This window comes from Bacillus rossius, chromosome 1, assembly GCF_032445375.1.
Source record: "Bacillus rossius redtenbacheri isolate Brsri chromosome 1, Brsri_v3, whole genome shotgun sequence".
Lineage (NCBI taxonomy): Eukaryota > Metazoa > Arthropoda > Insecta > Phasmatodea > Bacillidae > Bacillus > Bacillus rossius.
In genome coordinates, this window is record NC_086330.1 from 373,006,900 (window position 1) to 373,022,797 (window position 15,898).

Below are 15,898 nucleotides of genomic sequence, written 5' to 3' on the forward strand. Positions count from 1 at the left end.
TGAGGCCTCGCTGGGGCCAGGACGGTCTCCTCCCGGGTCGTGTCGACACGGACCGCCGCGTGACGCAAGCTTCATGTCGCGGTACGTGCCGATTAGCGCAGCGCGGGTCGCGGCGACCACCACGACAACAATCCCCCACGGGGCACGACGCCAACCCACGTCCAACCTCACAGACCGCGTGGAAACTGGCCCATTCATTCCGCAACAGCTGCTAGAATCGAAATACACGCGCACAATGGCTAGAGACCGGAAAAAAATCCGCGGGTTCAATGACCTCCAGGATAGACTCCACGATCCTGTGAATACTCGGGCAAACGTCACCTCTTCATTGGCTACTGACTTGTGAGGCGTCTCCATTGGGAGACTAGTGATTCGATACTGCTCTGACTGAGGGTCTATAACTGGCCCACAGTCCTCCAGGTTGACAGTGAACCAATAGCAGAAGTTGCGCAAAGATACGATTATTTGCATTTTAGCATACCGCGAAATTAATCCGCGAATTTTTCCTGTCTCTAACAATAGTGTGCAATAAATGAAAAATACTAACTATGGTGTTGAAAAATTCTATATTTTAAATGGTTTTTTTTACAAATCATGTTTCCAAATATATAAATATTGTAATTATAGTTATATAATTACTTGTTAAAAGTACAATATCTTGGGGAATGGTGACAGGATAGGTATGAAAAAAAAACATTACCTACAAAACTTTCAAAATTGTTTGTTGAATTTTTTTTAATTTAGTTTATTTAATTTAATATTGTTCTTCGAATCTTTTTCCTCGATTATAGTATCCTTCGAATATTAAGGACTCGATACGTCCTTTAAATGATCCATGCAATGGGGAATTTTGATTTAATGCAGTTTTTTTTACATACGCCATTGCATGACGATAAAAATTCACAGTAAACAAGACTGAATCGACCGATGTCGGACAAACAGAACCAACGATGAAACCAAACAAGTATCATGGACGACAGAACGACGATAGCACTGACGAACACAGAAGATTTCCAATTACGACAGTTGCGACCAGGGCCGGATTTAGGGGAGGGCAACCGGGGCGAAAGCCCCGGGGCCTCCACAAACGGAGGGCCCCCACAACAAAGACTTCGGAAAAAAATCTTTCGAATTCCGACAAGTAAACACTATTAAACATATTTTCCTTTGATATTCTTTTTACGTTGTTTTATCTTTACCTACAGTACTTTGTACATACATGATTATATTATTGTTAAATATTAACAGAAATATTCATTAACACTAAAATTTAATTTTATATAATTCTTGTCTCCGATTATATTTATGTATGTTTTTTAAATACTAAGAGAATCTACTTGATTTCACAATAAATTATTTATTGGAAAACTCGACTGAAAAAAAAATTGTTCATTTTATTTGTAAAATAATTTGGGGCCAGGCGGTCTCCGCTCCTCTGTTGCCCCGAGGCCTCCAGACCTCTCAATCCGGCCCTGGTTGCGACGTTTCGGGAACTGACATCTGTTCCCGTCATCAGGCACGATCAGACTGATCGACGGTATGTGAGGCTTTGAGGATCCGAGCGTCGCCGGGCAGTTGAGCGAGGACATGGACTCGTGCAACTAGAGCAGTGGCACTTGTTCCGCGCCTCGCACAGCCGCTCCGCTGTTTACAGTTCGCGAGCCGCGCGACCTTGGACAACAACCCGTGGCTCTGGCTGCAGCCGGCGCCCAAACACTGCAGGTGGGGCGCACAGCACCGCAGAGGCTGCGCAGTAGCGAACAGCACGCTGCGCCCACGGCAACAACACGTAACTTAGAAACACACAACTCAGAACAGTCATAACGTAGAAACACATAACTAGAGACAGGAAAAATTCGCGAATTCATTTCGCGATATGCTAAAATACAAATAGTTATACCTCAGTGCTGCCTCTGCTATTGGTTCACAACTCACCTGGATGACTCTGGGCCAATGAGAAACACCCGACCAAAGCTTTATAAGAATCACAGGCTGCTGTACGTTGGGACGTCTCACGAGACAGCAGCCAATGAGTGGGTGACATTTGACCGAGTGTACGTAGAACTATGGATTTCATCCTACAGGCCATTGAACACGCGAATTTTTCTGGTTACTACACATAACTTAGAAACACACAACGCCGAACCAGATAACATAGAACTATCATAACTTAGAAACACACAACTTAGAACATGTATAACTTAGAATATTCTATCTTGTGTGTTTCTAAATTATGTGTTTCTAATTTGTGACATCACCCCTGTGCCCACGCTGCAGCAAGGATGCACACCAACAGTTGAAAAAAAAAGAATGATCATCTTATAATCAACGTGCTTGTTGCAAAACACTGTGCTGCGATGGATAACTATTTGTGCGAACACTCTCTGGATTGTTCTGGTACCGGGGAAGATTGGTGCAAAACATTTTTTTTATGTTCAAGCTCCATTGCTGGCTTTCACTGTACGCCATCGCCCGGACTAACAGTTTGGATTGAGTAGCGGCCCTCTGCACACACGATCATTTCAGATGCTAAGCTCGAACTGACAGTTTGAAACCTTCCCCACACATGATCAGTCTTCTGGTTGCTGTTGCTGTTGAATGTATCGTTTCATCTTAGGATAGGGAAGAAACTGTGGATGTTGCAGTTGCAGCTGCACTTTTAGTTATACAAAGGAGAAGAAATATCAAAGCAACCAAAGATTATTTAAAAAGATGCATGTCACGACACTCAGCTGATGGAGTGATTGTTTGGACTGGTGAGACGCTGTTCCCACACACGGCAGTTCGGACTAAGGGTTTCGAGCCCCTCAGATTGTATGGGAAGCGATCAGTTGGTCAGTCCATCAGTTCCGACTCATCAGGCCTACATTCTGACTACTCAGATCCAACTGATCAGTCTACCGTTCTGACTACTCAGTTGCGACTGATCAGTCCACCGTTCTGCCTTCTCAGTTTCGACTGTGATAAGTCCGAACCGACAGTCCGGACTGACCGTGTGTGGCGGCCCTGAGACAGCGCCTCGAGGCGCCGGGACCACGCACTACCCTGGTGGTAGTCGTGACGGTGTGTCTGGCAAGCTGTGACCATGACGGATCTACAGGAACTACTCCCATTGGCCGGTCCATAACCTGCGCAAGTCTAACAGTAAAACTGTCCTGGGAAGTGAGGGCGTCTCACGCAAAAAGGAGCAAATGGGAGGTAGAAATGGCTGTAAACTCATACTTCTTTGAATGGTTAAGCAGTGGGATAGGCTATATTGATTTATAATGTTTGTTTAAACATACGCCATTGCTGGTTACGCTGTCATAATAAATTTCAAAAACAGTCAAAAACGATGAATATACGATTACACAGAGGCCTACTCGGTTCGTCTGTGCCATAGAAGTTGTGTTGTCCACAATTTGTGTCTTGGGGGATCACTGGGTTCGCCTGTGGGCCTTTGGGTTGTCGTTGTCTTGTCCAGGTTATCTTTTTAGTATCGCCGTTGGGTTCGTCTGTTTGGCCAAGATCGTTTTATGTCTTAATTTACTCCCTTGTTGCAACTGTCTCGTCGTTTTCAATCCTCTGTGTCCGTTTGTGCCGTGATATTGTTTAGACTAATACCTTCCAGGGAATTTTCTCGGCTGTCTATGCTTTTAAACTTTTTACATCGGCTGATTTTGACTTGTTTACTGTGTGTTTGCACATTCATCTTTTTTGTCTGTTTTTGAGGTTTCTTATGACACATAGTGTAACGAGCAATGTAGTTAGTACAAAAATAACATACTAGTTGTAAATGCATGGTTATTGGGGACGAACCTAACCTCACCAGATGTCAATGACAAGTGAGTTGGTGAGATTCATTTTAGAGACGGTTTGTTTTGAGAAAAGGGGTTGATTTACTGAACAAAAAAAGGGGGTTGTCTGTAATGTCGGTTTACGGAAGATAATTTTACGTGATAACGTAATATCAAATTTTTAAATTGCTGCTTTTAAAAAGCCCGCCTTAACCTGTTTGATATTAAAGAATATTTTTCTCGCACGGTGGTTAGCCGGTTCTTGCACGCTCGGCTCAGGCGGAACGTGACAATGAGTCATGCTTTACGTGCGTGCAGCTGGCGTTCATCGATTTATAAGTAGAGACCGGAAAAATTCACGTATTCATTTCACGATATCCTAGAATCCAAACAACTGTACCTTTATATTGCTTCTGTGATTGACTCACAGTTTATGTGAAGGACTTTGAGCCAATGAAGAACCTTCAGCCAGAAAAGTATCGAATCGCAAGCGTCCCAGTTGACAGGTGTCACGAGTCAGTAGCCAATGAGCAGGTGGCATTTGCCTGAGTAGGTACGGAGTTGTGGAGTTTATCCTAGAGGTCACCGAAAGCGCGAATTTTTCCGGTCTCTATTCATAAGACGTTATCACGTCAAAAACGACCGCCGGACCGAAAGCTCCGACGCCTATTTAACCAATCACCTGCGGCGCACGGCGCGCAGTGGCCAATCAGACGCATCCGCACGCGAAGCCCCGCTTCTGGGAGGCGCCCGCCGCTCCGTCAGCGCGCCTCAGCTGTCTGCAGCTGCTTATCAAGCTGCAAACACTCGCAGCCCATTGTACACACGTGCGTGCGGCGCGCACCTGCGACACAGCTCGCGTCTGCCTCTCGCCACGCGCGTACACGCGTACACGCCTCCAACACGTCCAGGCCTCCATTTCTCACGTTTCCATGATTCTATGACTCCATGATTTTATGCCTCCGTGATTCTAAGCCTTCATGATTTTATGTCACCTTGATTCTACGCATCCATGACTCCAGGCCTTGTACATGCCTCCATGATTCTATGCCTCCAAGCCTCCAGGCCTCAACACGTCCATGCCTCCAAATGTTTACTTTTCCATATTCTTTGCCTCCATTATTTTATGCCTTCATGATTCTACGCATCTATGCTCACAGGTCTTGTCCTCCGAGATTTTGCGCCTGCATGATTCTATGCCGCCGTGATTTTATGCCTTCATGATTCTACGCATCCATGCCTCCATTATTTTACACCTCCAAGATTCTATTTCTCCATGATTCTACGCATCTATGCCACCGTGCCCTCCGTGTTTTTACGCCTGCATGATTCTATGCCTCCATAATTTTATGCCTACACTAGCTGACCCGGCAGACTTCGTACTGCCTAATTAAATTGCAATAAAGTCCTGTCAAAATGATTTGTAATGTGACATTTTTTTGTTCCTACATATTTTATAGTCGGGGCAAAAAATTCTCCTGAACAGAACTGTCACCCTGGTGATAGGGTGTTGTGAATAAGAAATATAATTAAATAAAACATATAAATGAAAAGATACATACAAAATAAGTAATCTCTTTATTGTTAATCATGTGAAACATAATAATTTTCATTTTCATTGTAGTGCATGATTATATCGGTAATTAGCTTGGTTTGTAGCATTTCGGGTTCTTCTACCTAAATGGATTTGTCTAATAGGAGGCATATCTATATTATAGATTATTTTGTCACATGCAATAATTAGCAATCATAGGTAAATAAACACTGCACAAAACACTATATTGGTAAGAATTTGTTTCGTGTATAAGTTGACAAAGGCAAACTCATAAGGGTAGGTAACCTAAAATCCAAGGGGAAAAAAACACTAACATTGACAGTTTGTTGTTGTTTCAACTTTTTTTTTAATTTGATATGACTTGGAGTCAAATCCTTCAAGCCGTATTTAAAATAGGGAAAAGAAATAATAAAAACTTAAACTTATGAAATAATTTTGGTAACGCTGGTTTTGTTTGACTGATGTAATGACTTGAAAACTGATGCAATTTAAAGTAAAACAAATGAAATAATATCGCGAAGCCGACCAAATTGAACTATTCGATTTCGGTATATTTTTTTTATATTTATCTGTGCTCCAACGCAGACTGTTTTGATAGATATGATTGAACGTTGTTCAGAGGTAATAAAGTGCAAATTGACTCTTTGACGTTATGAACATACCTACATTGTTTAAACAACAATGAGTGCTCGTTTTAGTTAGAAAACTTTTGTATGGGAAAAAGAAAAGGGCTGGTTTTAGGGTTTTTCCGGAAATTATTCGAATATTTCTCTCCGTGAAAACCATCTTTGAACTTCAACGAACATTTAAAAAAAAATTGGCCAAAGTGGTCCAGGCGTTGTTGAGTTATGCGCTTACCAACACATTTTGCGATTCATTTTTATATTATAGATAGAGACCTGCAAAATTCGCGGATTCATTGACCTCTAGCATAGACTCCACAGTCCTTTAAATACTCGCGGAAAAAACACCTGTTCATTGGTTACTGACACGTGAGACGTCTCAACTAGGCTGTCCGTAATTCGGCACTTTCTTGGTTTAGTGTTTCCCATTGGCTCACAGTTCCCCGGATAAAATGTGGGCCAATCGCAGAAGCGGTACGAAGGTATAGTTGTTTTGATGCTAGCCTATCGCGAAATGAATCCGCGAATTTTGCATGTCTCTAATTATAGATTATTCTAGGCATCTATGCCTCCATGCCTCCACGCATCCACACCTCCATGCCCCCATGATTCCACACCTCCATGCGTGTCCGCGCTAGTCCGGGAGCTCATGACTAAGGTATAGGGTTTGTTACGTCAGGCCAGACACTTAATGACCTGGATGTAAGAAGTAAGAGGGTTGGTGTGTGCTGCCTTAGCTATGTTAATACTGGAAGTCAACATGCGAACGCCCCCAGAACCCCGGTTCTATTTATTCAACAACAACAACAAAAAAACTTTAGTTAAAATATGTGTTCAGTAACATGTTTGTTAGTAATATTTACTTCACTATTGCATTTTTGTAGTCATGCTAGAGACTTCCTTTCTAGATGTTAAAAAATATATAGAATAGAAGCCTTTAAATAACTACAATTTGTTTTTCTATCCAATTATTTACCAGTTGACTTTATGTACACTCCATTGACTAATAGCTAGAGACCTGTAAAATTCGCGGATTCATTCAAATACTTTTGACATTATTTTGCTTCATGGATTGGGCCCAGTTTATCTGAAGGACTCTGGGCCAGTGAAAAATCTTTAACAGAAGAATTAGCGATTCACGATCACTCCAGTCAACAGGTGTTACGAGTCGGTAACCAATCAGCAGATGTTATTTGCACGAGTGCATAGAGGATCATGTAGTCTATCCTTTAGGGATTCGAAATCGCGAATTTTACAGGTCTCTACTAATAGCTCAATGCCATATGGCAATATGGCAAAGTCTCACGTACGCTGATTTTTCTCGCATGCAATGGACATCGTGTGGATATAAGTGGGTGAGGGTCGAAAGCGAGAGACCAGGACGTGTTGTGCCTTCTCGGATATCATGTCTTAATATTTGGCATCACACATCATTGTGTTCATTCATTTTCCTATCACTGCTATTGTTCGAGGGCTATTCCTGTACATCCATCACGATATTATTCTTGCATTCTGTGTTTTGTCTCAAGTTTTTGGTCACCTCATATTTCCTAAGTTTTATCTAATAGCGGTCTAACATCTCGAAAGAATACATAATTCCAATTAATTGCGTAACTTTTTACATCTCGCAATCAACGTTTAGTCGATATCTGCAGAGAAATTTCGTGGCCGAACAAATAATGCAGGAGTGCTAAAGTACACTGTAAATTTTTTTAAATTTTTTAAAAAATCAAAATCAATTTAAATAAGTTGAATTAAATCCAGCCGCATGCTCCCCATTGAAACAACAAAAAAAGTACAGGACCATATAAGGTCCAAAATTACATTGTTTTTCCACTATTTTTTAAAAACAAATCGCCCTAATAATAACTTATAATAAGTGTTTATTAGATTATAGATATTAGAATGTAATTAAATATATAAACATAATTTGATAGGAACACATAACTATACCCTCACTTTTTTATTTTTTTTTTCATTTACGAAAAAGTGAAAGTAAGATTATTTATAGTAAATTTTTAATTTAAAATACATATCCAGTTTTGATATTATATAATAATAATAATTTAATTTAATATATAATATATTTAGGTGCATTATGCACACCAGTTCAAGAATAACGGAAATTACAAATGGCTGGATATCTTTTGCCGAAGCTAATAAGCGAATACATTTCTACGGCGTATTCTACCACGAAAATGAGGCCAAAAAACAGTGTTTTCCATCACGTAGAAGAAACATCCACGAAAGCCAAAAGCTAACGTTGTTGACATTGTGTGGTTCTCCAAGCAGAAAGGTTTCTTCGAGAAAGGTTTCAAAGCGAATTAGAATCCAGAATTTTTCCGTGTGACCCACGTTCGCAAATCGGAGCCTAGGACCTACCACCTAGAAGATTTGGACCACAAGTCTATTCGTGGTGGCTTCTATGCTGAAGAGATTCAGCCCACAATGTATCCCGATACATAGGGACCGGAAAAATTCGCGGTTTCAATAGCCTTCAGGATAGACTGCACATTCCCCTGTACACTTGGGCAAATAACGTCAGTTCATTGGCTGCTGACTTGTGAGTCGTCTCAGCTGGTTTGTCTGTGATTCGATCCTTCTTTGGTTGAGGGTTTATAATTGGTTGATATTCGTACTGATGAACAGTAAGCCAATAGCTAAATCATCTAAAAGGTACATGTATTTGACTTCTAGCCTATCGCCGAATGAATCCGCGAATTTTTCCTGTCTTTACCGATACATACTTGGTGGAGAAGATTCTCAAACGAAGAAATGGATGAACCTACGTCAAGTGGAGGAGCTTCCTACCTCACTTTGATTCGTGGGTAGCAGATGCAGAAATAGAGAAATGCTAGAAATTGGGTTGTTTCTTGTACTCGTAGAAATTACGTAATACAATTTTCGTAAAAGTTGTAGTATTTTATTTCTCAAACCTGTCTTGTTTGGTAATTTAAATTAAATTACTTTTTTTTATTGCCTGAGTGAAGTATTGACCCAAGAATAACGAATAAAGCTGTAAATTAATAAGGTTTTTTTTATTAATTTTAGAATTTTTTCCCGAATTTCTAGATAATAATTACGGATGGCAGCCAAATTCCAAAATGGTAGATGCCACAGTAGTAAATGAAAACTGCACTCTAGCAGGTAAAAATTAAACTAGTAAAACAGCAGCACCCTCTATCAGGTGAAAACAATATGGCAGCCTCCAGCAGACGAAAATAAGATGGCCACCATGATGTCGTACTGACGAAATAACTGCCTTGGCGTCAGTGGTAGAAGGCCAGTCTGCTGGTAGCTACTAAGGAGGAAGGATCTGTCATAATTTTTTTAACGATTGCCCTCGCTGGGTACGAACCGAGGATTCCATGATGATTTTTTGATTAAAAATGTATAAAATAATTTTTTTATAGATTTAAAAAAAAATCCATTTTAATGCGATAATAATTACGGAATTTCAACATGGCAGGTTAATTTCAAAAGTGTCGAAATTTTGTATATTAAACTTTTATTAATACAGTTTTTTATTAATTTTAAAATTTTCCAGTTTGTTGGCGCAACATGGCGGCCATAACGAAAATAATAACGCTAGGGAGTGGAATGTCAGATGGCATTAAATTCTAGAATTCAAAATGGCAGGATGTTCTAGATACCAAGATGTTGAATCCAATATGGCGTTTTCCAAAATGTCAGGTGAGTTCTTGGTGAAAGGTCAAATATCTCCCGAGACGTCACAATCCACAATCCGCAAGGCCTGAAGCCTGCGCCCGGATCGGCCAATATATACTACTAATAAGTGTTATAAAACAAATTATATTCCAATTATTGAATATTCTATTATCTTTGACATCGTTTTAAAAAAGTAAGCTTGAATGAAATATGTATTTAAATATTCTATTTTCACTAAATTTTCGTAATAAATACTCAGTATTATCTCGAAAAACGTATTTCATAATAACCATAGCCATGTATTGTACAAAGTTACAATACATTTTTTTGTAGTTTTACAAACTATTACTTGGCAACTGGTTTCAAAAAAATATTTTGTAAAAGTACAGAATTTTTTTTTGTGTAATTAATTGATAGGAATAGCTAGGGACCGGAAAAATTCGCGGTTTCAATAGCCTTCAGGATAGACTGCACATTCCCCTGTACACTCGGGCAAATAAACGCCAGTTCATTGGCTGCTGACTTGTTGTTTGGTTGATGGTTTATAATTGGTTGAGATTCGTTCAGATGAACAGTAAGCCAATAGCAAAATCATCTAAAAGGTATATGTATTTGACTTCTAGCCCATCGCCGAATGAATCCGCGAATTTTTCCGGTCTCTAGTAATGAATTGACAGGAATAGCACGTCAAACAAAGTAAAAACCATACAGGCGTGTGACTCTACATTCTGCTGGTGTAACACCTCCAGGTCGCAATAAGTTATGTTGCCTCATACTTGCAGCATGCGTCACTGGTATAACAGGAACCTGTCATACTAGGTTATCTCTCTCTGATCCCTCGCGATACCAACTACTATTAATTTAACAGAGATCTTCGTTTGAACTGGTTTTAACATCTCTATCAGTTTAGACCGAAAAAAAAAATGAGGGCTCAAATTTTCGTCAGTGATGCTTAGTGAAACTATTTGCATGGCCAAAGTGGATATGAGTTAAATAAAAACACTGATTTAATGTGTATAAATTGTATTAAGTGTTTACCTACAGTATTCAATTTAAAAAAAATTAAACTTTCCTCTACATTATATTTCTCCTTTTTAATACGACCACTGAACACCCCAGACTTGGCGAAAACAATGAACTCATAAATGTAGTCAAATTCAGCCCATTTATAAATAGATATAGTAAATTTCTTGTATATTCATGGCACCCGTTGAAAAATGATTAATATAGCAAATAATTTAATTTAACATACACAAAATTTTTACTAAAAAAATCTATTTCTTTTAAAATTGTGCAAATGAAAATAATTTCAGATGTATGTATATACATACAAAATATTTAAGAAAAAAATATATTTATATATATTATGTGTTTCTGCTATTTACTGATAATTTTTGCAGCAAAAATTAAGTGACTATGAAAGCAGGATATAAAAAAAAATTAAAAAGGGCGTAACTACAAAAAAGCAAAACTACCAAAAAACTTTCAGGCACACAAACATGTATTATAAGCATAAAATACAAAAATATCAACTGCGTTTTAATAAAATAATAAACTTAAAACATATATTATTTGAAAGGGCGTAAGTACAACATTAAAAATATCAAAATATTCCCAAACACGCAAACTTAGATTTACAAAACGAGAAATTATGTCACATTTTTTTTCTTTCTGAGTTATAATCACTTTTAGTAATTATAAACATAGTTATTCTTAGGTGACTAAGGTCCCCATTTAAAAATGATGAATTTAAATAAAAAAAACTTTAATTTATTATTCAAGGTGTTTTTCACTTATGTATCTGTATTTCGAATGTTACTCTATTGTTAGATACCGAAAAATTCGCGAATTCATTTCGCGGTAGGCTAAAATACAAGTAGTTATACCTCAGTCCTGCCTCTGCTATTGGCTCACAACTCACCTGGATGACTCTGGGCCAATGAGAAACACCCAAACAAAGCTTTATCGAATCACAGGCTGCTACGTTGGGACGTCTCACAAGACAGCAGCCAATGAGTGGGTGACATTTGACCGAGTGTACGTAGAACTATGGAGTTTATCCTACAGGCCATTGAACCCGCGAATTTTTCCGGTCCTTATCTATTGTTACACTTCCATTTTCTATTTTAAACACGCCTCTATGGAGTAGGCTAAAATTTGTGCTTCATGATACACATCTCTTTGGAGTAGGCTAATATTTGAGCTCATTATACGCCTGTCTCCAAGGTATACATATATTTTGGCCTTACAAAGTCATTGATTCAGTGATGAGCGTAACTATGTATATATAGTATTTCAGCTTTAATTAATGTCTGCAGTTCTGTGGTAGTGAACATTAATGACTTATTTTAAGTTCATTGAAACAAAGACTTAATAACTCATATTTAGTATTTTTAATGTTTTAATTAGACTACTCATATTAAAAATTTTTGTTTTATTTTGAGACTAAAAAGATTTAAATAAACTTATAGTTTGAAAACTAAAAATAATAGCTTTTATCGTTGAATGAACTAAAATTTAAAGAAACAAATTTAAATTTAAGTTTTTTTGTCTTACAGCCAAATAATGCACCACAACTTTGTAAACTAAAATCGTGGTGTGCTTGATTTCATTTGTTTTAAAATTTCTATCAGTAATAAACAATAAGATTTGTAATAGATTTTCTATCACTAATTTTAGTATATATATAGTCAATACGAAAATTTTAGGATACAGTCATTATGAAAATGTCTATATGAACTTAATAATAGTAATAAACTTGAAATTAGTAATGTTGTGCGTTATGTCATTGGTATTAAATTTTCTATCTATATTTTTAAGGTATAGTCATTACGAATTTGTATATATGAAATTAATAACAATATGATCTTAACAATTGTAATGGGGTACTTAATATTATTTGTCTTAAATTTTCTATCAGTAATAACAATATAATTTGTAGTAGATTATCCATCACTAATTTTTGGATATAGTCATTACGAAAGTGAAATAAGAGAGGACTCCACGCTTTTAGTTATACAGAGTTGTGTATTATTTGGCTATGGGACTATGTTAATTTCATTTTATTTTAGATAACTATTAGTTCGCCCCAAATTGAGATCTAACGATGTGTCGTTTTTAGTGACTTCGCAAATTTTCACCATATTACCTACTAATAAATAATATTTGTAATTAAATAGACGATTTAACAACTAAATAATAGGTCTATGTAGTTACATTTAAATAGCTTTTTTTTTTTTCCTTTGACACATGCTGCATCATGATCTCTACGGAACTTATCTTTTTTTTTTGGATTCCAAAACAGAAATTAAAGTAATGCGGTAGATTTTTAAAAGTTTTATTAAATATACGAAAAACCCTTCCACCGTTCGTGCACTTATAGTTATTCAAAAATTCAACTAGCACTTTTTGCCCACCTACCAAATTTCATGTAAATCCAGTCAACGGTTCAAAGGTTACCGTCGTACAAAGCCACACGCAAACGCCGATATCTCTAATAATGTTCGCAGGCTTTCACGGCCTTTGTCTGAAGTAGCCTGGCTTCTGGGTTGTAGCCGCGTCCTTGGCGAATAATTCACCCAATGACGTTTCGTTCGACATTGCAGTTGCCATCATCAGCAGTTACCCTACTAATTCACCGACGTTTTCGGTCGAAATTGCAGTCGCCATCATCAGGGAGCAGTTACCCTACTAATTCACCGACGTTTCGGTCGACATTGCAGTCGCCATCATCAGAGAGCAGTTACCCTACTAATTCACCGACGTTTCGGTCGACATTGTAGTCGCCATCATCAGGGAGCAGTTACCCTACTAATATACCGACGTTTCGGTCGACATTGCAGTCGCCATCATCAGGGAGCTGTTACCTACCAGAGTAGGGTAACTGCCACCTGATGATGATTACTGTAATGTCGACCGAAACGTCAGTGAATTATTCGCCAAGGCCGATCTCTATAGTTGTTACGGAGACCTCCCATCGCTCTCATGCAGTGGGTTAGCTATTTGGACACACGCCATTGATAGGGACAGGAAAAATTCGAGGTTTCAATAGCCTTCAGGATAGACTGCACATTCCCCTGCACGCTCGGGCAAATAATGCCAGTTCATTGGCTGCTGACTTGTCTCAACTGGTTTAGTCTGTGATTCTATCCTTCTTTGGTTGAGGGTTTATAATTGGTTGAGATTCGTACAGATGAACAGTAAGCCAATAGCAAAAATCTTCTAAAAGGTATATGTATTTGACTTCTAGCCTATCACCGAATGAATACGTGAATTTTTCCGGTCTCTGGCCATTGCAGTATTGCTAGGGACCGGAAAATTTCGCGATATCGATGACCTCTAGGATAGACTCTACAAACATCTACATACTTGCACAAATACCACCTGCTCATTGGCTACTAACTCCTATGAGACCTGTCAAAAAGAATGTTAGTGATTTGATACATCATTTGTTAAGGGTTCTTCACTGGCTCTGGGTCCTCCAGATAAAATGTGGCCCAATCACTGAAGCAGCATGAAGGCAAGAGTAGTTTGATCCCAGCCTATCGCGAAATGAATCCGCGAGTTTTTCCGGTCTCTAAGTATTGCACTGTGTGTCGTGGAAGAGGAACACTGGACGGGTGGATCCAGCGATGGGAGCGAGCAGGTGGTGAGTGTGTTACTCAGCGCTCGGCTCGGTCGAGCTGGAGTAGCCCCCAGTTGTCGCGGTGTCGCAAGCAAGCGCCAGCTCGGGGAGCCGGGAGCTGGTCAGGAGACGGGGTGTGACGTATGTAGTCTAAGTCACTGTTACCTCACCGCCGCAGCATTACGTCACCCGAGGAACACGACCACGCCTGCCTCTCGGTGGGCAGGTGTGCGGCGAGACACAGTCGCGTTCAGAACAGTCGTTCACAACAGCGCGCTGCGGTAGCAGACCACGAGAACAACGGCTCCTCTAGGGGGGAGGTTGTTTTAGTTTCGAAATATGTTTAGGGACCGGAAAAATTCGCGGGTTCAATTACCTGTAGGATGAACTCCATAGTTCTACGTACACTCGGTCAAATGCCACCCACTCATTGGCTGCTGTCTTGTGAGGCGTCCCAACGTAGCAGCCTGTGATTCGATTAAGCTTTGGTCGGGTGTTTCTCATTGGCCCAGAGTCATCCAGGTGAGTTGTGAGCCAACAGCAGAGGCAGCACTGAGGTATAACTATTCGTAATTTAGCCTATCGCGAGATGAATTCGCGAATTTTTCCGGTCTCTACTAATAAGTAGGGGCAGGCATTTTTCGCGGAAAGATCTGAACACTTATTAGACTGCAAGAAGGTACATCCGCACCTGTGGTTTCTTCCTTGTGATTGGCTGCCGTCTGCGAGATAAGTCGTGTCCTTGTTTGACCGAGCCACCCAGCACGCGTTTGCTTCCGCACTGAATCACTGTGATTGGTGTTGTTACAATCGATATGTACCTGGGAGAAACTCACCCAATCACGAAACACAGACGATGCTATAGTGTTTTGACTTTCATCTAGTCCCGAAATCTTTTCGCGAAACCAGCATGCCCCTACCCGGTCTCTATCCAAATGTGTTTGCTCGGAAGTGTGAACACGGCGCAGAATGAGTGGAGTCTCGCTGTCAGGTTAGCCCGAGGAGATGTCGATGGCTGGTGGTTGGTGGGAAGAGCCGGAGGAGCGGACCGCCTCACCTGCAGGGTTCATGACGGCGGGCGGCGGCCTGGCCTCGTGCATGCTCCCTCCACGGCGGCGCTGCAGACACTGGCGCGTCGCGCCGTCGACTCGGAGATAACACCGCGCCGTGCGGCGGTCTCCTCGCGCTGGCACCGCGGCGCGGTCGTCTGCGGCAACTCTTTCATTTCACTCCATTTCCTTAACCGGGCAGCATTTTAATAAAAATATTATCGAATATCAGACCCACAGCCGGGTTTCGTTAATTTATTTATTTTTTACTTGATAACTAGAGACTGGAAAAATTCGCGGGTTTAATGACCTCCAGGATAGACTCCACGATCCTGTGACCAGTCTTGGAAACGTCACGTGTTCATTGGCTACTGACTCGTGAGGCGTCTCAATTGGGAGACTCGTGATTCGATAACTGCTTTGACTGAGGGACTAGGTATAATTGGCCCCGCAGTCCTCACATGTTAACAGTGAACCAATAGCAGATGTTGCGTAAAGGTACAATTATTGGCATTTTAGCGTATCGCGAAATGAATCCGCGAATTTTTCCGGTCTCTATTGATAACGTCTTATAAATCGACGAACGCCGGCTGCACGCACGA

General features: G+C 40.0%; 1 protein-coding gene across 1 annotated transcript in view; it reads right to left on the bottom strand.

Moving 5' to 3' along the window:
• LOC134528487 (uncharacterized) overlaps positions 1–15,370 on the bottom strand; it is a 54,984-nt gene extending 39,614 nt beyond the window's left edge. Inside the window, exon 1 of the mRNA XM_063362139.1 lies at positions 15,305–15,370. Within this exon, the coding sequence (XP_063218209.1) occupies positions 15,305–15,347 (43 nt within the window). The 5' untranslated portion in view covers positions 15,348–15,370. The remainder of the gene's footprint in view (positions 1–15,304) is intronic.
• Positions 15,371–15,898: the final 528 nt, after the last annotated feature.